At 36.3% G+C, this 24,528-nt stretch overlaps 1 protein-coding gene across 1 annotated transcript in view; it reads right to left on the bottom strand.

Moving 5' to 3' along the window:
* Positions 1-24,528, bottom strand: part of SLC15A1 (solute carrier family 15 member 1) — a 102,241-nt gene that overhangs the window by 34,376 nt on the left and 43,337 nt on the right. The window contains exons 2-7 of the mRNA XM_044669346.1: positions 21,142-21,292; positions 6,044-6,125; positions 5,809-5,950; positions 5,026-5,145; positions 3,962-4,061; positions 3,657-3,747 (exon numbers count right to left, since the gene is read on the bottom strand). Coding sequence (XP_044525281.1) covers positions 3,657-3,747; positions 3,962-4,061; positions 5,026-5,145; positions 5,809-5,950; positions 6,044-6,125; positions 21,142-21,292 — 686 coding nt within the window. The remainder of the gene's footprint in view (positions 1-3,656; positions 3,748-3,961; positions 4,062-5,025; positions 5,146-5,808; positions 5,951-6,043; positions 6,126-21,141; positions 21,293-24,528) is intronic.

The raw sequence follows: 24,528 nt of genomic DNA, 5'->3' as shown, positions 1-24,528 counted from the left end.
ATCCAGTGCGTTGTTGAACACTCATAGGGACAAGCTGTTTACTACTTCCAAAAAAAGCTTGATCTATTTGGAATGGCTCTATTTCTTGCTCTGAAATTGCCCTCCCTAGAAGAGAAACCCTTTGGGCCTGGGTCTGCCCTCTGGGAGCAGTTCCTGGGATCTTCCCCAAAGCATCCCCTCCAACCCTTTAAGGTCCCATTGAGAGGAAAGTGAAGCAATAATCAGAAACTGGATCTATTGGTAAAGTCACTGGTCCTGACTCTCTTTTCTTCATTACATTTCCCCGAGTCTCTGCAGTCCTCAACAGTACTACTTTCTTGTCTCCTTGGAAGTCCATACGGCCTCCTCTCAACAAGCAGAAGTGTTTCTGTAAACATCTATTTTTTTCTGCCCATGCCCCTTAACTAGTCTCGGTTCCCAGGTATTTAAACTTGGATTTTAAAAAAAGATACATATCTTTATTTCAGTAAAACTGGCTTCCTTTGATCCTGTGTGTTTTGTTTTATTCATTTAAAAATTATTCTGTAACAAACTGGAGGATTTCCATGTGAACTGGAACAACCTCTAGGAATTGATACAGAGTAAAAGGAGCAGAACCAGGAGAACATTATACACAGAGACGGATACACTGTGGTAAAATTGAATGTAATGGACTTCTCTACTAACAACAATGCAAGGATGCAGGACAATTCTGAGGAACTTATGAGAAAGAACACTCCACATTCAGAGGAAGAATTCTGGGAGTAGAAACACAGAAGAAAAACAACTGATTGATCACATGGGTCTATGGGGACATGATTGGGGATATTGACTCTAAATGATCACCCTAGTGCAAATATCAATAATATGATCAATGACACATATAAAACCCAGTGGAACTGCATGTCAGCTATGGGAGGGGGTGGGGAGAGGAGAGGGAAAGAACATGAATCATGTAACCATGTAAAAATATTCTAAATTAATTAATTTAAATTTTTTTCCAAATTCAAAAAAACATTAAAAAAATTTATTCTAAGAAACCTTATCTGGCTTTACCAGACTTCCAAAGGAGTACATGACACAAAGGTTAGGAACTTCTGCAATAAGACCCTGTAGTAGAACTTTAGGCAGCTAGGTGGTGAAGTGGATAGAGTGCCCAGCCTGAGTCAGGAAGACTCATCTTCTGAGTTCAAAAATCAGACATTTGCTAGCTATGTGACCCTGAGCAAGCCACTTATCCCTGTTTGCCTCAGTTTCTTATCTGTAATATGAGTTGGAGAATAAAATGGCAAACCTCTGCAATATCTTTGCCAAGAAAACCCCAAACGTAATCATAAAGATTCAGAAATGACTGGAAAATGACTAAACAACAAAGTAGAAATTTAATAGAAGTAATTATATTAATTTATTTCCTAACACTGACTTATCCTTGCAGTTAATATCATAATCCTACTTGATCATTATAATAATTTTGACATGCCTATTTTATTTACTAGTTTCATACTGATCCTCATTAATGATATGTCTATGATTGTCTTCCTGATTTTTAATAGATATGAGGATCATGTCTATATTTACCTCATAGGATTGCCAATTTTTTAAGATAGTTAATTAAACATGATAATGTGTCCTTTGTTAACTAGAATTAATTTTTAATTCCCCCAGATTCTGGGGTTTGTAACATACTAGCTCTTTAAGGAGCTATTTAATTTCTCTTTCTGTGATTAATTTGGCTTTCTTATTTTGTCAACTTGGGCCAGATTTTTCTAATTTTCTTTATTCAAAGATATTTTGTTTTCCAAATTACATGTAATAACAAATTTCCACATAGTTTTCTGATATTATAAGATCTATATTGTCTGCCTCCCTCCCTTTCCTCCCCCTTCTCAGAGATGATAAGTAATTTGATCTGGGTTATATGTTTATTATTGTACAAAACATACTTCCAAACTAGTCATTGTTGTAAGAGAATAATCATATAAAACCAAAACCTCAAATTAAACTGTAAATGCACTAATACTGCTTTGATCTGCATCTGAGTCCAACAGTTCTTTTTTCTGGAGATAGCATTCTTTGTCACAAATCCTTCAGATTTGTCCCAGATCATTGTATTGCTAAGAGTGGCTATCTTTCACAGTTGATCATCGTACAATACTGCTGTTACAGTGTACAATATTCTTCCGGTTCTGCTTATTTCACTCTTCATCAGTCCATGTAGACTTTTCCAGCTTTTTCTGAAATCATTCTGCTTATCTTTCTTATAGCACAATAGTATCCCATCACTAATATATTCCACAATTTTTTCAGCCATTCCCCAATTGATGGACATCCTCTCAAATTCTAATTCTTTGTCAACACACAAAAAAGCTGCCATAAATATTTTTGTTCAAGTAGGTCCTTTCCCCCTTTTTATGATCTCTTTGATATACAGACCCAGTAGTGGTATTACAAGATCGAAGAGTATGCACAATTTTATCGTCCTTTGGGAATGATTCCAAATTGCCCTCCAGAATGGTTGGACTAATTCACAACTCCACCATCGATGCATTAGTGTCCCTATTTTGCCACATCCCCTCCAGTATTTATCACTTTCCTTACTGTGATATTGGCCAATCTGATAGATGTGAGGTGTTAACTCAGAGTTGTTTTAGTTTACATTTTTCTAATCAAGAGTGATTTAGAACATTTTTATATGATTATTAATGCCTTTTCTTTTTATCTGAAAATTGCTTTTTCAGATTTTTAAAATTCCTAATCCACTTAATTTATACTTACTTTAAAATAATATATCATATAATTTACAATCATATAATTATATAACATAAAATTATTATTAATTATTAATAAAAATTTATTTATAAAAAAAGAACAGAGCCTTGCTAAGGATCTGATTTGGAGATTGGGTTCTTTTAACTTTGAAAATATTTTACTTCAACTATTGTGTTTCCTATAATTTTTGTTGTAGAAAAGTTTTGTTAGTTCAATGACTAATTTTAATGTGATATCTTTCTACTTAGCTATTGTTACATCATATTTGTTGTTGTCTGAAAGTTTAACAACATTCAGTTGAGTTGAGTTTGGCAATCTATTTCAAATGGTATCCTATGAGTTCTATTGTCTTTTCAGTTTTTTCCTCTTTAGGAAATACCTGTAATATTTTCTCAATGATCATATTCTTTTCTTTATTTTTCAAGAAACAGCTTCTGGTTCATATGTTGCATGTATGTGGGTTAAAATGTCAGTTAGCCTACTTTACTTTAAATAAACTTTGTTATGGATTAAAGGTAATGATCACAAATTTCTTTGGGATATAACTAGTATTAGACTAGAATGCAGAGATAAAATTGTGTAGAAAATGATTTCATATTTCTCTTCCTGTCCTGAGCTGCAAGAAGGGGAAAACAATTTTTGTTTTTAAAGGGGGCTTAGCAAAGGAGGAAGGAAAACTTCATAGGATCATAATTAGCTTTGGAAAGCACTTCAGATCTAATCAAGCTCCCTAATTTTTACAATTGAGGAAATTGTGGACAATAGAGATTTAGAGCTTTGGCCTAAATTGCCACAAATTGTCAGTTAACAATTGACATTCAGATGCAAGTTTTGAATCCCAATCCAATACACAATAAGACATGATTTTCTATCTGATTAAGGGTAAGAAGTGGGTCAAGATATCTTACCTCTCAGCATGGGAGTTATAATTGTAGAAAGCAGACTTCCAGCATTGACGGCTAGATAAAAGATGGAAAAGAATCTGTTTCTTTGTTTTTCCTGTATTGAAAAAGACATGAAAAAATAGTGAGCACAAATCAACAGCAACTGTGAAGGACAAAAACCAACTGGTACCTGGCATTAGCTTATCTTCTGTCACTGTGCACAATGTTCCAAACATTCTTAAAAAAAAACCAAGTGGCTACTTGTGTCAATGGAATTTTATTCCAAGACACATTGATCTAGTTATCAATTTTCAACAAAGGGTACATACCTGATGTTCTTCAAACTGATCTCCACCAAATGCTGACACACAAGGTTTTATTCCACCAGTACCAAGGGCAATCAGGACAAGTCCAATCATAGACAAAGATCTAGGGAAAAGAATTAACTTTTAAAAATATCTATTCATTAAAGGGGCTCTTCTGTGTTCTAAAGAATTCTCCCTTTCTGCAATATTAAGTATGGTAGCATAGAAGGGGCTCAAATATTGAAGGGTAGTTTCTTCTCTCTTCATAACAATCCTCCCTTTCTGCGGTCTTTGATATGGTGACACAGAGCTGGCTTAAATATTTATTGAGGAAATTGAGTGAAATTCTGATTCCTACAAAGTTTGTCCTTAGTAGCATACAATATATCTTCTCTCCAACCAGCAAACAACATATCTATATGGATGATACAGGCATACTGTATCTATTGCCATTGATTGGTTACACAAAAATGTGACTAAGTGAGTTTACATTATAAGGAATAGTTGAGCTAAAGTCTCTATGACAAGATCAGCTAAAAATCACTGTTGGGATTAATAGGGTTGGGTAGTAGCTAGTTCTGTTTGGTTACACTAACAGAGGCAAAATGTTAAGTTCTATGAATCAAGATACCAGAAGAAGACCTGAAGTTTACAGATAGAATGATAGCATGTAAAAGATGGTTGATTCAAGGACAGAAAATGAACTTTCAAGTAATTCTCTTGAAGGAGAATAGGAAGACGTCCTCACTTTCCCCACTAGTGAAGTAGAAATGACAACTCGAGTTTGCCTAAACACTAAAGCTGTTTAATCACTAGAAATCTTTCATTTGCCTCAAGGAGAGTCTGATCCTAATACATATTGCCTGTTTGTGACCAAGATATGTAGGTAGGTGGAACATCAAAACCACAGGACAAACAATACCATCTGACATGATATGCTCAAGATCCCACTTATGGTCAACAGGAATGATCTCTTTCTTCAATATTTAACTATGGAAGATAGGCCCCCTTTTTTAGAGGGCAAGAGGGAATGAAGTTAAACAGGTTGGCTGAAAAAAAATTACATAAAATAATAAGTCTCAACTTACACATGTAATGTGATGTTATCAGGCTTTCCATCATGGTTATTGTCTGAGAGGTCATTAATAGAACTTATGGCAGTGATTGCTTGCCCCACAGTATAAACAATGGACAATGAGATGATTGTTCTATAAAACAAAGAAAAGGTTGGGATAAGAAGTTTTAGCTATATTTGTAAACTTTTCCCCATGCCAAAAAAAGATTTTCCATTTCTTAAACATCAATTGCTCTTGATACCGTATCCACATTAATTTGTACTATTATTTTGGGATCTTTTATAACTATCTGCTTCGTGTAATATCAAATGTTATAGGAAATGACTATTGAATTGAAAAAGAAGTGGCAAAGCATACTTTTTATTTTAATGTGATTAAAATCAGACATTCTAGCCTCTGTATCCTTGCTCAAGTCATTCTTCCAGCTAAGAATGCCCTCTTCCTTCATTTCTCAAATTAAGTCCTTTGATTTTCTTTGACCATGCAGAGAACCATCTTATTTAGTAAAAGTTATTTCAACCTATTGTGTATATGCTTTCTAACTCCAGTGAAATTATGAGGCTTATGAGGAAAGATGTTCCATATATTCATTCTCATCCGTACCTCAGGAAGATGCCCTATACATAATATGTGCTTAAATGTTTATTGATTAGTCCATTTCATTTCTCAAAAAATATAGATTAACTCTATGTACATTAAAGAAAAAGTATATATACTTGGTTTAATCTATAACTCTCAAACGCTAAAAAGGATACTATATGAATTTTTCTTAAAGAAGAAATAGAAACTACTTACTTGAACTTTCCCAGCCATGAGTCAGCAATAAGAGCTCCAAGGACTGGTGTTAGATAGCACAAAGCAACAAATGTGTGATAGATGGCAGTAGACAGGTTATCATCCCATCCAAAGAAACGTTGGAAATATAGAACAAGAATTGCTGTAGGTAGAAGGATCAGGAAATAAAAAATGGATGTTAAAATATCCAATTATTTGTTGCTGTTAATGTAAGAGTATGAATTCAAATAGTTACCTCTCATTCCATAATAGGAAAATCTTTCACAGAATTCATTGATGATAATGAAAAAGATGCTTATAGGATAACCAAAGCAACTCTGAAAAGGAAAGGGAGAAAATATTCTAGTATACAATTTAAGTATATGTCATGGACTTAGACAAATTTATTTCACATTAATATTCTCAGAGACAAGAAAGGAGATAGTTTTATTTAGTTACTTATTCAAGGTTATACAATAATTCAGAATTTAAAAGTTTATAGTTCTTTGTCTGAAATCATTTCATATCTACTGTAGCCTAGTCTAAGAAAATAGTTTAGCTACAGCATTTATTGAATGAAATATTTGATAAAAATTAACTGGTCAGTATGATCTTTTCATAATTCAAAAGAGATATTAAAGACCACTTGATGATTATTAATAAAAATTTAAGAGTATAATAGAATTATTTGTGTTAATGGAAGTCTTGAAAAAGGAAGACATTAAGAAATAGCTGAAATGATATACACACCAATTTGGTCGTCCCTAAAAAGGAAGAAAAAAAAATTGGTAAAAACCAGGCAGTCAAATAAAATGTTTTACATATTAATTTTATAAATGCTGAAACTTGAATTCTAATGTATTGATCAATGACTAGATTACTGTGAATATGGTGTATGATCTTTCAGTTATGAAATAACTCTTTCTAGGACACCATAGATGATGTGTTATACTTTTACCTTGGTGAATTTTAGGTTCATTTTTAAGATGGAAAATGGAAATAAGGATCTCTCATTTATGTTACTGGGTAATACAATTTGGCTAAGTTTCCATTTTTAAAAACTTCCTAGTTGAAAGAGGATTAACAACAACAAAGAAAAACCCTGAGAATTTAGCCAGGCTTGCCCCACCTACACATAAAAATCAAATTGTGAAATATCCTGGTTTCTGTCATTTCTTCTTGAAAAAGGAAGAGCACATTATACCCACAACATGATTGACAATAAAGGGTTAAATGGTTTCCTTTAAAGGAGTAGTTTCAGTAGAGAGGAGGGATCTTACATACATGTTTTCATACAGAATTGGGCTTGCAACATCATTGATGTGGATATGTATCAACCAGTGATCATAAATAGTACTAAAAAAGCAAAGTCATTAAACATATCCACTGTGGAAAGAATCCTGAATTTGGCAAGTTAAGGTCCTGGGTTTTACTAGCTGTGGTTTTTTTTTTATGTCACTAATAAAGTTTTATCAGTTTTCTCGCATGTAACGTGAGAACATCAGGATAATTAATCCTCAAGGCCTTTTCATGATCTAAAATATAAGAAACTTCTACTCTGTCATAGAAGTGAGGCCCCACCTATAGTGGTTTAAGTAGCCACCTTTACAACTTCTCTGAAAGAGAACATTCTTTATAGGAGAGATCAGAGGTTGTTAGATTCTGAGCTTAGGAGAGCCTCTGACTATCTATTGCCTATAATTATGGTCAGCATTTCTTATCTTAATATACCACAGGTAAACAGACTTATCAGGGACAGAAAGCTCAAGTGCAAAGATGATGATGTGTACTTTGAGATGTAAGTTTTAATGCTTATGAGATTTTAAGTTTATGTCCTGACTCATGTGCTTGTTTTCTTTGGTACCATGATTTGTTCATAATTCGAAAAATGGATCTGCTTAAATGTAATATTGTCCATAGGAGGGTAATGCAAATATACTGATAAAAAAGCACATGTTCAGAAAAAAAAACCATCTTGTCTAGACAGTTGGCCAATGAGCTGGACCAGAATTTATAAGTAAGATATCAAGCTGGATGTGTTATCTGGCAAGTTGCTGGGTATTTTCAGTGATCCAAAGCCATTCATTGCCATGAAAGCCAACTCTCAATAACCCATGTTATCCAATTAAAGTTCCATGGCAGCAAATCATAAAATATTACAGATTAAAGAATTTAAAATGCAAGTACTCCAAAGTTGATGGAAGAATATAGTAAGCACGAAGGAAAGGGCAGTATCACTTGGGTAATAAGATATCAAAAAGGTGAGTCTGAGAAACAGAAAACAGAGCTATTTTTGTACCCCTGAAAATAATTTAGACCACCAAGCTATATCTATCTATCTATCTATCTATCTATCTATCTATCTATCTATCTATCTATCTATCTATCTTCATCTATATCTATCCAAGTTAAGTATTCCAGAAAGAAAAACTTTTGGGAAGCTGACTTTTTTTCTGACTTATTGTAATAATAGTAGGGTCAGTTTAGATTTCTCCTAGATAAATTACTCTGTAGGTTCTTTAACATAAGACAACATGTTCTTTAAATGAAGTAGTTGAAATAGTGATAGTAAACTAGAGTTATTAGATTTGTTTGTCCTAACACAAAGCATAAGGGAAGTGTGGTGTGACTGTACGAAGGGTAGGTGGGGGCAAGTGATTCTTAGAACATCATGTGAGCTTAGAATGGTGTTTTCTATTGATGTTTTTAAAAAAAATTTTTATTGATTAAGAAAAATTTTCCATGGTTACATGATTCATATTCTTTCCCTCCCCTCTTCCCACCTCCCTCCCATAGCCAATGGGCAATACCACTGGGTTTTACATGTATCATTGATCAAGACCTATTTCCATATTATTGATATTTGCACTACGGTGATTTTTTAGAGTCTATATCCCCAATTATGTCCCCATTGACCCATGTGATCAAGCAATTGTTTTTCTTCTGTGTTGCTGCTCCCACAATTCTTTCTCTGGATATGGATAACATTCTTTCTCATTCTATTGATGTTTTGAGACAGAGTAGTAACATGAAGGCACTGAATTCCTAGGAATTAAGTAGTGAGACTGATTTTTAGCATTTATCTTGGGAATATTAAAATTATTATATTTTACAAGTGAAGCTATAGATAAGAATAGGAAACCCAATAACACAGAGGAGAACTGAAACTATAAATCAATTTCAGATTGGAACTTCTATTCACTTTGATTATAGATGGAGATCCGAAACAACCAGTTTGCAGCATCCATGACCCCTCTGCCATTTTGAGAAATCATTACCAACCCTATTCCCTGTCTGTAAGGTTCAGTAGTAGTTCAGTGGTCAGTATCCAATTTGCCCTTAGCATTCCTTCTTTCCTCTCTCTATTAGTTTCCCACTGCCTGGATCATTAAAATGAAAGGTGTTGGTAACTTTAGCATGCCTCTTTCCAAAAACAGTTAATCTCCTCTTGTAAGAGGTCAATTGCTTGGTATAACTTTCTGAAGCTAATAGATGAGGAATCCCATTGAAAAAGGAATCTTTCAAACATCCAGAGTGTATGGGCACATGATACAGTTGAATTTTATGACAAAAAGAACCTGAAAAAAATCTAGTCCAATCCCAACATTATGCAAAGGAGAAAACTGAAGCCCAGGTTGCTGGAGGATTACCATAAATATATTTATCTGTTTATGTATTGTATTCTCCTAGTACAATGCCAGGTTTTTGAGATCAGACTTTTTGTCTTCATATGTTATGATCCTAGTATACTGCCTTGCACATAATGGGCACCAAATGTTCGCACAGCCACAGTATTTTATGCATCTCCATCTTCCTATGACTTTAAGTAGGGTTTTTTAATAGAGTTTTTATCTTTAAGCTCTCTTCACTTACAAAACAGTTTCCATGCATTCTCTCCTTCTTTCAAGAAGAAACTCAAGCATGAGCTTCTACATGAGACTTCTCCTGACTACTGCTACCCTTACCAGCTGCTAGTACCCTTCCTCCCTATCTACTATCATCTCCAAGCATACCCATGCATTACTTCTCCTATTAAAAGGTATGTTCTTGAAAGGGGTAGTGACTGCTTCATTCTTTGTGTTTATATCCTCTGCACTTTGCATACTGCCTGGCACAAAATGGTTTCAAGAAAATTACTTGATAAATAAAAGTAGATAAGACATAATTTTATTTATAATGTATCTTGTTGTTAAATAATGCTTCCTGGCAGGGAGGAAGTTAACTGAGTATCTTAATATTTTAAATGTTACAAACAAGTAATTTTCTTAAAAAGCAATTTGAATTTTTAAAAAAAATCAATAGTAAACAACTAAAAAGACCTATATGTACAAAAATATTATAGCCACTCTTTTTTGTGGTAGTAAAAATTAGAAACTGAGAGTATACCCATCAATTAGGGAATGATAGAACTAATTTTGGTATATGATTGTGATGGAATACTTTTGTGCTAATACCATAAAAAATGATGAGCAGGATGCTTTCAGAGAAGCCTGGGAGATTTACATGAGCTGATGCAAAGTGAAATGAGCAGATGAAGAAGGATGACATACAGTAACAGCAATATTGTACTGTGATCAGCCTCATTCTTTTCAGCAATACAATGATCCAAGATAACTCCAAAGGTTTTATAATGAAAAATGCTATCCATCTCCAGAGAAAGAACTAATGGGTCTGAATGCAGATTGAAAAACATTTTTAAAAATTGTTTGTTCTTGTTTTTGTTTGTTTTGGGGGGTTTTTTGCTCTGTGTTTTTGGGGGTTTTGCAAAATGGCTAATATGAAAATGTTTTATATGACTACATATGTATAATCTATATCAAATTGCTTGCCTTCTTAGGGAGGGGGGAAGGAAGGGAGGAAGAGAAAATGTGGAAGCCAGCATTTTAAAAAATAAATGTTAAATATTTTTGTTTACATGTGATTGAGAGAAAATAAAATAAAAATTAAATGTATTTCTCACCAAAAAAAACCAAAAACCAATAGTGCTATTAAGCCATAAACAATTAGTTATAAAGCTTATCTTCCATTTTCCTTGATTACTTTTTTTTAAACCCTTACTTTCCATCTTGGAATTAATACTGGGTATTGGTTCTAAGGCAGAAGAGCCGTAAGGGCTAGGCAGTGGCGGTTAAGTAGCTTGCCCAGAGTCACACAGCTAGGGAGTGTCTGAGACCAGATTTGAAACTAGGACCTCCCATCTCTGAGCCTGACTCTCAATCCACTGAGCAACCCAGCTGCCCCTTTGATTACCTTTTTTTTTTTTTTTTTAATTTTTTTTTAAAAACCCTTACCTTCCATCTTGGAGTCAATACAGTGTATTGGCTCCTAGCCTCTCCCTTGATTACTTTTTAAGAGGAAATAGTAAACAAACAACTATGAACAATGAAATGAATGGTCAGCCATAAAGTAAGGCATGAATAATGCCCCAAATAGGAATTCAGAATGCCTAGCTCTTAAAGGAATGACTTCTCTTAGGAAAACTTTGTAAGGACCCTTTTTAAGTCTTTAGCAATTGTCCCGAACTAGTGCATTCTTGATAATTGTACCTTCTGATTATTAGGTTAATTCTGCCAAAATCAAAACACTAGTTATTGCTCCTTCCTCAAAAAGAATATTCTACTGGCTGGGTCAGGAACCTGCCCTGTGATTTCATAGGTATAGGAACTCTCAGATGAGGAAACTTCTACCAAAGTAGGTCAGTTACAATTCACAAAAGTTTATGAAATTTATCTAAGAGATGTAGATAAATGTGCTCTAATATTCTGGGAACTTACTTGATTTAAACCCTACTGCAAACCTATGAGCTATAATGAAGACTAGACTTGGAAAAAGAAAATTGTCAAAGAATACTTCATATCCAATGTCATAAAAGTATGGTTTCATGATGAGTTAAAAAATATATGACCTCAAAATGAAATTACGTAAACTCATCTCAATTTCAAAACACAGAGAACAAGTTACATAGAAGTAAAAACAGGATACATTTCATGTTTAATGTTTTTTAAGATTTATAAGTCAATAGATTAATTATTTTACTTTTTCTCAAATAGTTTGCACACCACTAATTGATTATAAAATAGGTGGTGTTGATATTCATTAGGAATTCAGATTGGCTGTTGCCATATGTCCCAGCAGAAAGTTGCATAGATGGATAACTATGATACAAATTAAAACATAAATACATACATTTCATATTGGGGGGATATCTTAGATAACTGTGAAATGGTTAAGCTTGCAGTTCATTAAGATCCTCCTCTCCATCTCTTTTTGCATGAACTATGTTACAAAACTTTCCCCCACACTATGCTTGTGTTCTTGGGTTTTTTTAAATTCAGGTATAGCTCCCTACACTGACACCTGTTTGCTTCATCTTTTTCAGTCCATTGTTTTTATCTAGCCAATCTTTATGGAGTCCAATTCTATTAACCACTATAGTAATTGTTTTGGCTTGTCATCCACAAATCTGATAAAAAGGGGCAATCTAGTTATCTGATCAGAATGTTGAAAAGGGCTAAGGACAGATCTGTGACACTACTACAGACTTTTCTATGTCAGGGTGACATAAACTATTCATAACAATAAAAATAATTGCTAGTACTTACATAATACCTTGAGGTTTGCAGAATATTTTGGGTACATCATTCAGGTTTTAGTGTTCATAACATAGGTTTTAGTGTTCAACATATAATTACTTCCATCTGAGCTACATCTGTCCATTTTTTCCTCAAAAAAATGCAAAACTTTATAGTGTAAACAATGGAAAGAATATTGGATTTAGAGTCAGAACACAGGTTCAAAACCTGGCTCAGCAATTTACTACCTACATGATCAAAGATTAATCCTTATAAGTTTTCAATGTTTCATCTTTGAAAGGGACTGGACTAGATGATATCTAAGGTCTGCTACAGCTCAAAATACCAGTTTATGATGCTTTGATCCTAAAAGTCTTGCCAAAATCCCAGGATGATTTCTATGGCATCCCCTAGACTAGCAACTCTGCCAATGAGAGATAAAGTCAGTCTCCTCTGCTTGTCCCCAAACTAACATGAGATTTTGTTATATTGTTTTCCTTTCTGAGTGCTCATAAACCAATTCCCTGAAATATTCTAAAATGTGCAAGCTCATTATAATTCAAAGAAGCTAAAATTTAATCTAAATTTTTAATTGGTATATTTGATTCTTAGTCCTGTACTAATTCTCCCATTTTCCATTATTTTATTTTTCTGTGGTGAAGCATTGTCCATCATTTCTAAATTCTTTTATTGAATTTTAAAAAATCAAATCTCCTGATGATTCCATGAAAGGCAGGCAGGTACTCTTAACTAAACTATATCACTTATAAGTTTTGTCTCATTTTCACCAATTTAAATTTTCTGTCTTAGCTAAACATCTTAATTTTTATCAGAGAATACAGAAACGACAAAGAGTAAAATTCTATCTAATGAGTTAAATTTACCGAGCAATAAACCTGATTTTTCTTTGATATTCCTAATCATCTTTACTTCCTCCCATACACACACACACACACACACCCCAACACACTTTCAATGTCGAGGGTTAGTACTAGCTAGGATTGTGTCTTCTGAGTGTGGACTACTTTGGGCTGGAAGAATAACAGTTCACATTTATATAGCATTTTCACCTAATCCTCTAGGCTAAACAATGCAAGTAACAAAGAAACTAAGACTTAAATGACTTCCTTTAGGTTATAGAATTTATAAGACTTTTCCCACTCTAGTCCCTCCTTCATTCAACTATCAAAGTGACCTTCCTAAGGTATATTTCTGACCATGTCTCTTCTCTATTCAATAAATTTCAGTCACTCCATCTTGCCTCCAGAATTGAGTATAAAAACCTGTTTGGCTTTGAAAGCCCTTTATAATCTGTCATTCTTACACCTTACTCTCCTCTCCTTACTCTATGATCTAGCACTCCTTCCAACTTCATGCACATTTACTGGCTTTTATACCTGGAATTCTCTCCCTACTCATCTCTACCTCTTGGCCTCCTTGACTTCTTTCCAATGTCAGCTAGAGGTCTGCCTTTTTCAGAAGTCTTTCCCTGGCCTTCTTAATCTTAGCACCTTTTCTTTGAGATTAACTCCAATTTATTCCATATATATCTTCTTTGTATGTTGAGCTTCTTGAGAACAAAGACTGTTTATGCCTTAGTTTGCCCACTTAATGTGTTGAATAGTGTCTGGAACAAAGTAAGTATAAAGTATTGTTGACTTGACATGGCAGAACTTAAATTCATGGTATAAATTAAATTCAGATTTTGATATGTGAGGGGAAGAGGAAGCACCAAGTGTAGACATTTTTTTCAAAGAGTTTAACTGAGAAGTAGAGGACAAAAGCTAACAGAGATCATATGATCAAATGATAAGTTTTTTTTAAAACCCTTTTCTTCCAATATTGTGTCCTCATTCAAAGGCAGAAGAATGGTAAAGGCTTGGCAATGGGGGAGGGGGGGAGTTAAGTGACTTGCCCAGGGTCACACAGTTAGGAAGTGTCTGAGGCCAGATTTTAACCTAGGACCTCATGCCTCTAATATGGCTCTCAATCTACTGAGCCACCAGGCTGTCCCCCAAATGACAGTATTTTTAAGGATGAAGGAGACATGGGCATGTTTTTAGGCAAGAGGGAATGTAGCAAGCTCTAGATAGGAAGATTTTTTTTTAATTTGAAAATTTTTATTTAATTAATTAATTTTGAATATTTTTCCATGATTACATGATTTATGTTCTTTCCCTCCCCTACTCTCACCCCTCTTCCCATAGCCAGCGAGCAATTCCACTGGGTTTTACATGTGTCATTGATCAAGACTTATTTACATATTATTGATATTTGTACTAGGGTGATTACTTAGAGTCTACATCCCCAATCATATCCCCCTTGACACATGTGATCAAGCAATTGTTTTTCTTCTATGTTTCTACTCCCACAGTTCTTTCTCTGGATGTGGATAGCATTCTTTCTCATAAGTCCCTCAGAATTGTCCTGGGTCATTGCATTGCTGCTAGTAGAGAAGACAGTCATTACATTCGATTATGCCACAGCGTATCAATTTTTGTGTACAATGTTCTTCTGGCTCTGCTCCTTTCACTCTGCATCAGTTCCTGGAGGTCTTTCCAGTTCACATGGAATTCCTCCAGTTTATTATTCCTTTGAGCACAATAGTATTCCATCACCAGCATATGCCATAATTTGTTCAGCCATTCCCTCATTCAAGGGCATACCCTCGATTTCCATTTTTTTGCCACCACAAAAAGCATGGCTATAAATATTTTTGTACAGGTCTTTTTCCTTATTATCTCTTTGGGGTATAAACCCAGCAGTTGTATGGCTGGATCAAAGAGCAGGCAGTCTTTTAAAGGCCTTTGAGCATAGTTCCAAATTGCCATCCAGAATGGTTGGATCAATTAACAACTCCACCAGCAATGCATTAATGTCCCTATTTTGCCACATCCCCTTCAATACTTATTACTTTCCTTTGCTGTCATTTTATCCAATCTGCTAGGTGTGAGGTGGTACCTCAAGAGTTGTTTTGATGTACATTTCTCTAATTATAAGAGATTTAGAACAATTTTTCATGTGCTTATTGATAGTTTTGATTTCTTTATCTGAAAATTGCCTATTCATGTCGCTTGCCCTTTTATCAATTGAGGAATGGCTTTCTTTTTTGTACAATTGATTTAGCTCCTTATTAATTTGAGTAATTAGACCTTTGTCAGAGGTTTTTGTTATAAAGATTTTCCCCCAATTTGTTACTTTAGGTAGGAAGATTTTTTAAAAAAAGAAGATGATAGAAGAGGTGATCAGCTGAAGAAGCAGAAGGAATAGAATGAAAGGTCCATGCAGAGCAGTCTATGGGCTTCAATAGACTATTCAAGGGACCCATAGCACAAAAAAGGGTAAAACAGTAATCTAGGGATAAAGGAAATTGTAAGGGTGTCAAGGCACATCAGAAGAATATTATAGGTCCTAGAGATAATGGACCAATGACAGAAAATGGCTAGCAGGTTATACTAGTCAATCAAAAGGTACCTGTTTCTGTGAAGGCCCCATCAATGTGCAACTGATCTCCATCATGTCATCAGAATGCCTATGAGAATTTAGGAGATCTGTCCTCTCTTTCTTACCTAAGCCCGTTCATTAGTATTGTCATCATGATTACCTGTCTGACTTTGTTGATTTGGTACACCAACCCAATTCTCTGGATTTGGTACACCAATCTAGTTCCTCACATCCTGGCTTGTGTCCCAGTTCTGTTCTCTTACCCACTCTTCTGACCATTTCCTTCAAAGCCCTCTGTTCATATCTTTGTCTGACCTCCCTTTAACAGGGATATTTATAGCCCAAGTGCTCTGGAGGTAATTTCTCCACATCACTGCTGCTAGCACACTCAACAACCAGATGAGATTCAGTCTCCTTCTACCTCTACTGACCCCAGTAAAACTATGACTCAAAGTTAAATTTTACTGCCTTAATTCTGCTTGTCCCAAACCCTCACTCCCAGCTATAATAACAGATTTCCAATATTTAGCAAAAAACCCAATACTATAACACCCAGCATAAAATAGGGCAAGATACTGTCCCATTCATGTATTTAACTTAATCTGCTGAGAAATTATCCTCACTGAGATCAGAGCTCTGAACTAAGTAAATGAAGACACTTTGGTTATTAGCTAGAATTGGGAAAATAGTGTTGCAAAATTGATGGTAGGACCTATTTGTTTTGCAGAAGTGGGGATATATGTATATTATCACAATAGTTGTTATAAATAATAATGGCGTAAAATGTTCACTACACATTTCTATACCAAAATGTCAAATTGGCTTCATAAATAATTTATTTTGTTATTTACATTTAAGTATAATACAGTTTGTCAAAATTTTGAACTAAATATTTTTCATACACTACATTTTCCTATTCTGTCTCAAAATCAGATTACTGTCCCCACTAACAGAGATACGAATAACTATACTAGAGATGAATACTACATTTGTTTCCCAGGATCCTTAGTTTACTTCATGCAAATTCAGTGAATAAGCATTTATTAAGTGTTTACTCAGGCACAGTACTAAGAATTACGAATACAAAGAAAAGGCAAAAACAGTCCCTGCCCTCAAGGAGTTTATGAGCTAATGGAGGAGACAATATTCTCACATAAAAATCAATACCTTCTAAACAAAAAGAATAAATAGAAGGTAGGCATGGATGAGATGGCACGAAAGCTAGGGGAAATGAAGAATTATTCCTAGAGGAGGTAGCAGTTGAGCTACCATTTTTGTCCTTTGTTTCTTTCTGAACTTAAAACACCAAATAAAACGAGCATTTCTATATACATTCTACAATAGTGAATTGTACATAAAGGTATACATCTCTATAATGCAGATATTATCAAGCCGAGTCTTAAAGAAAGTCAGAGATTCTCTTCTATTATCACCTTGCACCCTTTCCAGACTTTAAGAATCATAAAAACATAAATTCAAAGGTGGAAGAGACCTAAAAAGTCATGGGATCTAACTCTAGAGCTGCTAATTTGTATAAAAGTTAATAAAAGCTAGGGGCAGCTGGGTAGCTCAGTGGATTGAGAGTCAGGCCTAGAGACGGGAGGTCCTAGGTTCAAACCCGGCCTCAGCCACTTCCCAGCTGTGTGACCCTGGGCAAGTCACTTGACCCCCATTGCCTACCCTGACCACTCTTCCACCTATGAGTCAATTCACAGAAGTTAAGGGTTTAAAAAAAAATTAAAAAAAAAAGTTAATAAAAGCTAACATAGAACTGCCTTTAGAATACTTCAAATCTTTAGAAGCATTTCTAGGTAACAGTTTTCTCTACACATTCCCAGTTTCTAGCGTTCAATTGAGATACTCATTACCAGTTTAAGATCTAAGATCATGAATATGATTGTAATGGAATACTATTGTGCTATAAGAAATGATGAGCTAGATGGTTTCAGAGAAACCTGGAAAGATTTAATAAACTGATGCAAAATGAAATGAGCAGAACCAAAATAAAATTGTTTTTAGTAATTTCAGCAAAATTTTTGATGAACAACTGTAAATGACCTACTTATTCTAAGGAATATAGTGATACCAGACAATCCCAAGGACTTATTGTAAAAAAAAGCCATTTACCTTTAAAGAAAGAACTGATAGAGTCTGAATACAGACCAGAACATACTATATTTCACTTTCTTCTTTTTTCCTTTTATAAAATTTGAGAATTATTCCACAAAATGACTAATATGGAAATGCCTTACATGATTGTACAAGTAAAATCTATATCAGATTGCTTACCATCTGGGGGCAGGGAGGAAGGATATAAGGGAGTGAGGGAAAGTGGGAATGAGGGAGAGAATTTGGAATTCAAAAATTGTTTAAATTAATGTTAAAAATCATTTTTACATATATTTGGGGAAAATAAGATATCCTAATTTTTTAAATCTAGAGGACTAAGAAAAAGGACTAAGAAGGTCTAAAAGAAAAGATCTAAGAAAATGTAACCTATCTCATTTACATCTTCCACATAACTCAAACAATGCTAACCAAAGACTTTGTTAAGATTTCTTTAATGTTTCTTGTAGATGGTTAAGGGACAGGTCTTAGACTACACTTAAAATAATCTAGAGAAGAAATCCTGGAATACATGACTCCCTAGTGAGGCCAGAACTTTAGAAAGGTATAATTGGGGAAATTTTTAACAAAATAAATTAAAATATAATAAAACAAAGATAACATTACATTTCAAAACTAACACAGTTCCTGGGGATTTTTTATATAAGGATTAGTAGTAGCTCCCACTAACTTCAAATTTCTATTTGAATTTTACACCACTGGTCTAGGGAACCTAGATGAAGCTATCCAAAGCTATATGAGATCATGTAATTCCTTCTTCCTAAGTCCAAGTTATTTCCTAAAGTTCTCTTGACTTCCTTCTCTTGCCACACACTGTGAGTGATATCACTGATTATTTCTATGTAGATGACTCCTATTATCTATATTTCCAACCTTCATATCTAAGTTTCACTTCTTCCTACCAGACATTGCCACCTGGATGTTGCATATGCTTCCTCAAAATTAACATGTCCAAAACTAGAACTCATTTGTCCTCTTAAATCTACTTTCCTGTTCCCTCACTTATTTCTGTTCTAGGTTAATTAACATCCTTTTAATTCCCTAGGTTCACTCTTCCTTCTTAGTTTTAGTGCTTCTGGTCTTTCCCATTTCCAATCCATTCTTCGTACAGCTACCAAATCAATATAACTGAAGCACAGTTTGGGCCACATTAATCTTTTGCTCAAGAAATTCCAGTCGGTCTCTGTCTAGAGGACAAAACAGAAATTCCTAGGCTTGGCCTTCAAACTTTTGATGGTCTAGTCTCAATCCACTTTTCCAGAAATATATTGTATATTTCCTCACTCACTTCATCTTTCATCCCAACTGGCTGACTTGCTGTTCTCCATAAATTGAATGCAATATTACAGCGATGGTAAGAGCAGGAGACCCTTATGCTTTGTAGGTGCAGAAAAGTTTTTAAAAGCATGCAAAATAATACCAGAACGCTGAAAGAAAACCCCCAAATATCACTGATTCTTTTTTTCCCTGGCAGAGTAGTTGATAAGATTTAGTTCATAAGAGAACTAAAGAGGGAAGACCATAAAAACCTAGCTGCTGGAGAGCACGACTTTTTGACAAACAAGCCCATAATTTGATAGCATTCATTCAACCCTGGTGAGAGTTGGGTTTTAAGTATTTCTAAGATCTATATTGGATAAACTTAACATTTCATTTTCAGCTCATTCCTACTTCTGTCCCCTTCTATCCATTGTCTTGGCAGGACAAATTTATTTCTTCTTCATCTCCTCCCACCAAAACCAAAACCACAGCCAAAATTTCTTTTACCAAGTTAGACTGGGGTGGGGGGGGGAGCAGGCAGGAATGACAGATCTGGATGCCAACTTTAAAAAAAAATGCTGACAAATTGGAGTCTATCCAGAACAGTGCAAGATACCAGCCAGTTAGAAAATCATGTCACATTAGAAAAAAATTGTGAACTAGAAGCCTTGAGGAGAAAGGTGGCAAGGGAGTAGACAGCTGTCTCCAAAGGTTTGCAGGAACCATCTCTCCTGCAAGGAGTCAGAACAAAAACCTTCTGATGTTGTTACTTGGATACTTCAATCGTGGTTGTCAATTGTTGTTATTTCAGTTTGGCAAAGGAAGGCATTTTCTGACAACTGCTTATTCAGAAAGTGGAGTGCTTCCCAAGAGAGTGAGAATCATCTCCTTTCTATCTTTTCTGACAGAGTACATAACTGCTTGTAGGATGTAGAAAGCATGCCCGGTCTGGGAAAGACTAAATAGAAGTCTTTTAGACAAAGAGGGGGTGTTAAATTTAATTCCTCCCTCCTTCAGACACACACACACATACGATTTCTACCAGTTTGAGCTCTCCTCTTCTCTCTCCATACCTTCTCCCCAAACTCCCACCTCCATCATAAAAGAAGTCCTGAAGCATCATCTCCTTCTGGAAGAATAGCTGGGGAAAGTTGCTTTCTTCGCTCCTCGGAGATGGCCAAAGCCTAATGTCACCCAAACAGGCAGACCCATTGAGTGTCGCCAACCCAGCACCCATCCATTGAATCAATCCAGCTGACACGGTTTCAGTTTTTGAAGGAAGGGAATTAGACTTCGGGTCCCACCCTAAATAACCTCAGTGGTCTCTTGGGATTCACCATTATCCCTATCTCCTATTCCGTGCTCTCTGGCACCTGTTTTTTCCATCCCACCCAACTCCCCGCATCCCATCTCAGATTTGGGATTGTAAAGATTCTTCGAGCTGGCTGATTCTGATAGGTAGAGAATGGGCTCCCCAGCTGAGGGCTGAGCCCTGACTTTGAACGGACTAAGCCCTCCCTTCAGCCCCACATGCCAGAGGAAGCTCGCTGTTACTCTGGGTGTTTCTGATAGCCATAGCGGGTTCCGTGCCATTCCAAGGGGGTTCCCGTCTACTAGGGGGACACAGGCGAGTCCTCTGAGTAGGAGACTTGCTGCTACTAGGATCAAGTTGGGGGGGGGGTAGTTCGCTGCCACTCAGAAAGTTCCATGCTACTCCAAGGGCGAGCGCAAATTCGCTGCTCTTCAGAGTGAGCTCTGAGTAATGGGTTCGCTGCTACTCAGGGGAAAGTTTGGTACTGGGGGAGAGAGGAGGGGAGTAGATCGCTGCTATTCAGAGGGTCCCCGTGCTACTAGGAGAAGGTAACTACCTGCTACTTGCTACAATAGCAAGTACCCTTGCTCCTGAGGTTCAGGAACCTCAGTGCTGGTGGAGGGAGGTGGGAAACCGCACAGGGCTAGCTTCTACTGGAGGGAAGGCGAGGTCGCTGCTACCCTGGCGCCCACTTCCACTACCATCCCCTGCGCTCTTCAGCCCCTCAAACTCTGAGAGCTCCAGCTTGTCCACGCCTCCTTTAGCCCACCCGTTAGTTAGGTGCCGAGGTCTTTAGACAGCCGGGACTCCGCAATTGAGAAGGGAGAAGTTCCAGAAGGCGGCACAACTTTTGATTCTCGCTCGTCAAGTTTCCACCCCCTCTCACTTACCCATGGTGGCAGGTTGGAGTGCCTCTACAGGACTGCCAACACAGAGGAGCTGTGAAGACTTTTTGTCTTTGGTTGTTTTTTCTTCTTCCTCCTATAAAGGTGTAGTTAAAGCCCAGCCCAGATCAGCTACCTGGTCAGCTGGAATTGTAGGAGGCTGGGGCGGGGCGGGGCTCCACCCTCCAGATGGGAGGAGGGGAAGGAAGGAATAAGATTTGATGCTCAGGGAGGACCAGAGTAAGTACGTCCTAGCTGGTTATAAGAGAGCCTCTGCCCCCAATGTGAGGGACCAAATTTCCCAATGACACGTGTGGGAAGAGCAGCTTTGGCATCTGTGAGAAAGCTCAAAGCAAAGAAGGATATTAAGTAGTCTTTGCAGTCATGGGTTTTGCCTTTTAAGAGTCAAGGGAAGAATGAATGGGAATATTGGAAAGAATAGGTTTTGAGATCGTGCCAAGAGAGATGGGCTAAACACAGGTGGCAAGGAAAATGGAGATGTGTCACCTTCTCCTGTAAGTCTTGGCCTTTTGCACCTCCACTTTAGATGCCTCTCTCGCCTACACTAGAAACTTGTTACCTTCTGAAGGACTGATTGGTCACAAGATTCCAAGTCCTGATTAGGCAATGTGAATCTGGGACAGAAGGGCCTTCTGTCTCCACCTTTATTCATCTTCAGGGGTGTGGTGATCACTTGAAGTCATTGACATAAGTTCTTAAATGGCAACCACTGGTGTTAACCAAGGGCATGAGGGCTTGAGCAAAAATGAAAAGTATAGAATCTTCAGCAGGAACCAAAATTTGACTTCTGGAAATACAGAAAGAATGCTGCAGTTATTACCCTAAACTTAAGCAGAAGCCAGAGGTAAAAGGTCAAGCTTGTGATATTCTATCTTGAAAAATGTTTTCTCTGGAATTTCTCTTTTTGCCATTCTCATCACCTTTGACACTGCTTTCTAAGGAGTAGAGTTTTATCTGATTCAGACAAGGATCAGACTTTTTAGCAGAAGAACTGAAAGCCACTCAATTTTTGCCTACGTTGTTGCCCTTGAAACAGAATCATTTATTATTGTTGTAAGGAAAAAATAAGTTTTCCCTACTGAGAAAGCAAAAAAAGGGGAGGGGGACAGAACACAACAGGAGGTTTTCAAAACTCCTGGATTCCCTAGGGTTTTCTGAGATGCTCCTGACTCCCAAACACGGACATTTTTCCTTGGAAAGCACAGCTGGTAAAGATGGACAACTTAGCTGTGACTTTCCCTGCCTTCCATGCTGCCCTTAAAGCAGAAGAGACTATTACTTTGTAAACTTACTCAGGCAGTACTTCATCCACATGATATTAATTTTTTAAGCATCTCTAGCACTGCTGGAGATACAAATGGAAAAAAAGAAAAGAAAGTCTGCTATAAAAAAAACTTTCTGTCTTGTCTTTATTTCCCTGCTGAATCCCTACCTATACTTTAAAGTTCAATTCAAATGCCATCTCTTGGAGTAAATCTTCCCTGAGCTCTCTTGGGCCTCAAATGTACTTTTTGTATAATATTGTTTATAGTGTCTAAGGTATTTCCCTTTCATTTTAGGGACTCCTGAATAGCGAATCCAGAGTCAAGGCACTTTGTGGGTTTATATAACCATTTGAAACCATAACTCACAATCACTTTTTCACTAGTAAAAAGAGGACAGAATTATTTGAAAAAAAAAGGAATAAGAAAAGTTTCCTTAAAAAAATAAACAAAAAACCCTTACCTTCTGTCTTAGAATCAATACTGTGTGTTGATTCAAAGACAGATCAGAAAGGATGAGCCAATGGGGGTTCTTGTTTTGTCTAGGTCACACAGTTAAGAAGTGTCTGAGGTCATATTTGAATCCAGGACCTCCTTTCTTTAGGCCTGCCTCTCAATCCACTAAGCTATCTAGTCACCCAAGAAGAGTTTCAATAGAACATTACTCCCCATAAATCTAGGGCAGGCACATTCAGAAACAAGTATATTATTACTGGGGTGAATATTACAGCATAGGGGGGGCTTTTGAAGTGGGGACATGAACAGAATATGTGTGGCAAGGGCATATACATAGAGGGCAAATCCATGCTAGTGATGCTGATCTTCTGGGAGGATCATCAAACTACTCCCACTAGAGATGTTCTTTTCTCTGTGCCTTACTGTTCTTATTGTGACTTCTGGATCTTTTGGAATCTGCCAGGTTAATGGTCTTTCCTTTCTTGCTACCAGCTTCAGGGTCACTCTGTTTGTATCTGCTCATTTACTAGGGTTCAGTGACTAAAATCCCTCCATGATGAGGGCAATCCTAAAGCTCTTTACTAGTGGCCACTATGTGATCTAATAAAAAACCAAATATATTGTCCCCAGGCTAAAGCTAAGTCTTTTCTTTTCAACCCTTAAATTTGAGCATATTAATATCTCCATTCCAGATAATTATCTAACTTTGAGTTAGACATTCCTAATTCCTTTATAGCTTGGCATTCAAATCAATTTGTGTCACAAGGAAACATAAGCTAAAGAGGCAAAAACACTGTTTTCCATTCACCTATACTACATTTCAATCTTTCTTTACCATATTAGTCAGAAGCTGTACTGTATTTCAACAGGAAAAGAAAACAACAAGCTGCCCCTCTCTCTGCTTCCTCCAGGTAAAGAATTTGCAGTTCCAGGAAATTATATTGATGACACATAAGCATCTGTAAATACATATTGTAAGCAAAATAATAATACATAATTGCTCATGGTTAAAGATGAGTACATTGTTTACTTGGAACAGTGACTTATAAAGAATCTCACTTTCTTGATAAGTCAATAAGCTGTGTTGACTATATGCCAAGTGCCATGCTAAAGGTTGCAGGCAAAAACAAAGGCAAAAAGAGTTCTTGCTCTTAAGGAAGTGTCAGTCTAATGGAGCAGAAAACATTGCAAACAACATATATACAAGATTAATTGGAGATGATCTTAGAGGGAAAGAGTAGCCGTAAGAGGGATGATATGGGCTTCTTACAAAAGGCTGGATTTCAGCTAAGCCTTCAAGGAAACTGGAGGGACAGATAAGGAGGGAAAGAATTCTAGTGTTGAGAGAGAGCAAGGGAAACGTGGGAGAACAGGAACCATAATTATCTATTACTTATTTATAA

The sequence above is a fragment of the Gracilinanus agilis genome, chromosome 3 (genome assembly GCF_016433145.1).
Source record: "Gracilinanus agilis isolate LMUSP501 chromosome 3, AgileGrace, whole genome shotgun sequence".
NCBI lineage: Eukaryota > Metazoa > Chordata > Mammalia > Didelphimorphia > Didelphidae > Gracilinanus > Gracilinanus agilis.
This window is presented reverse-complemented; position numbering and strand designations above follow the sequence as displayed.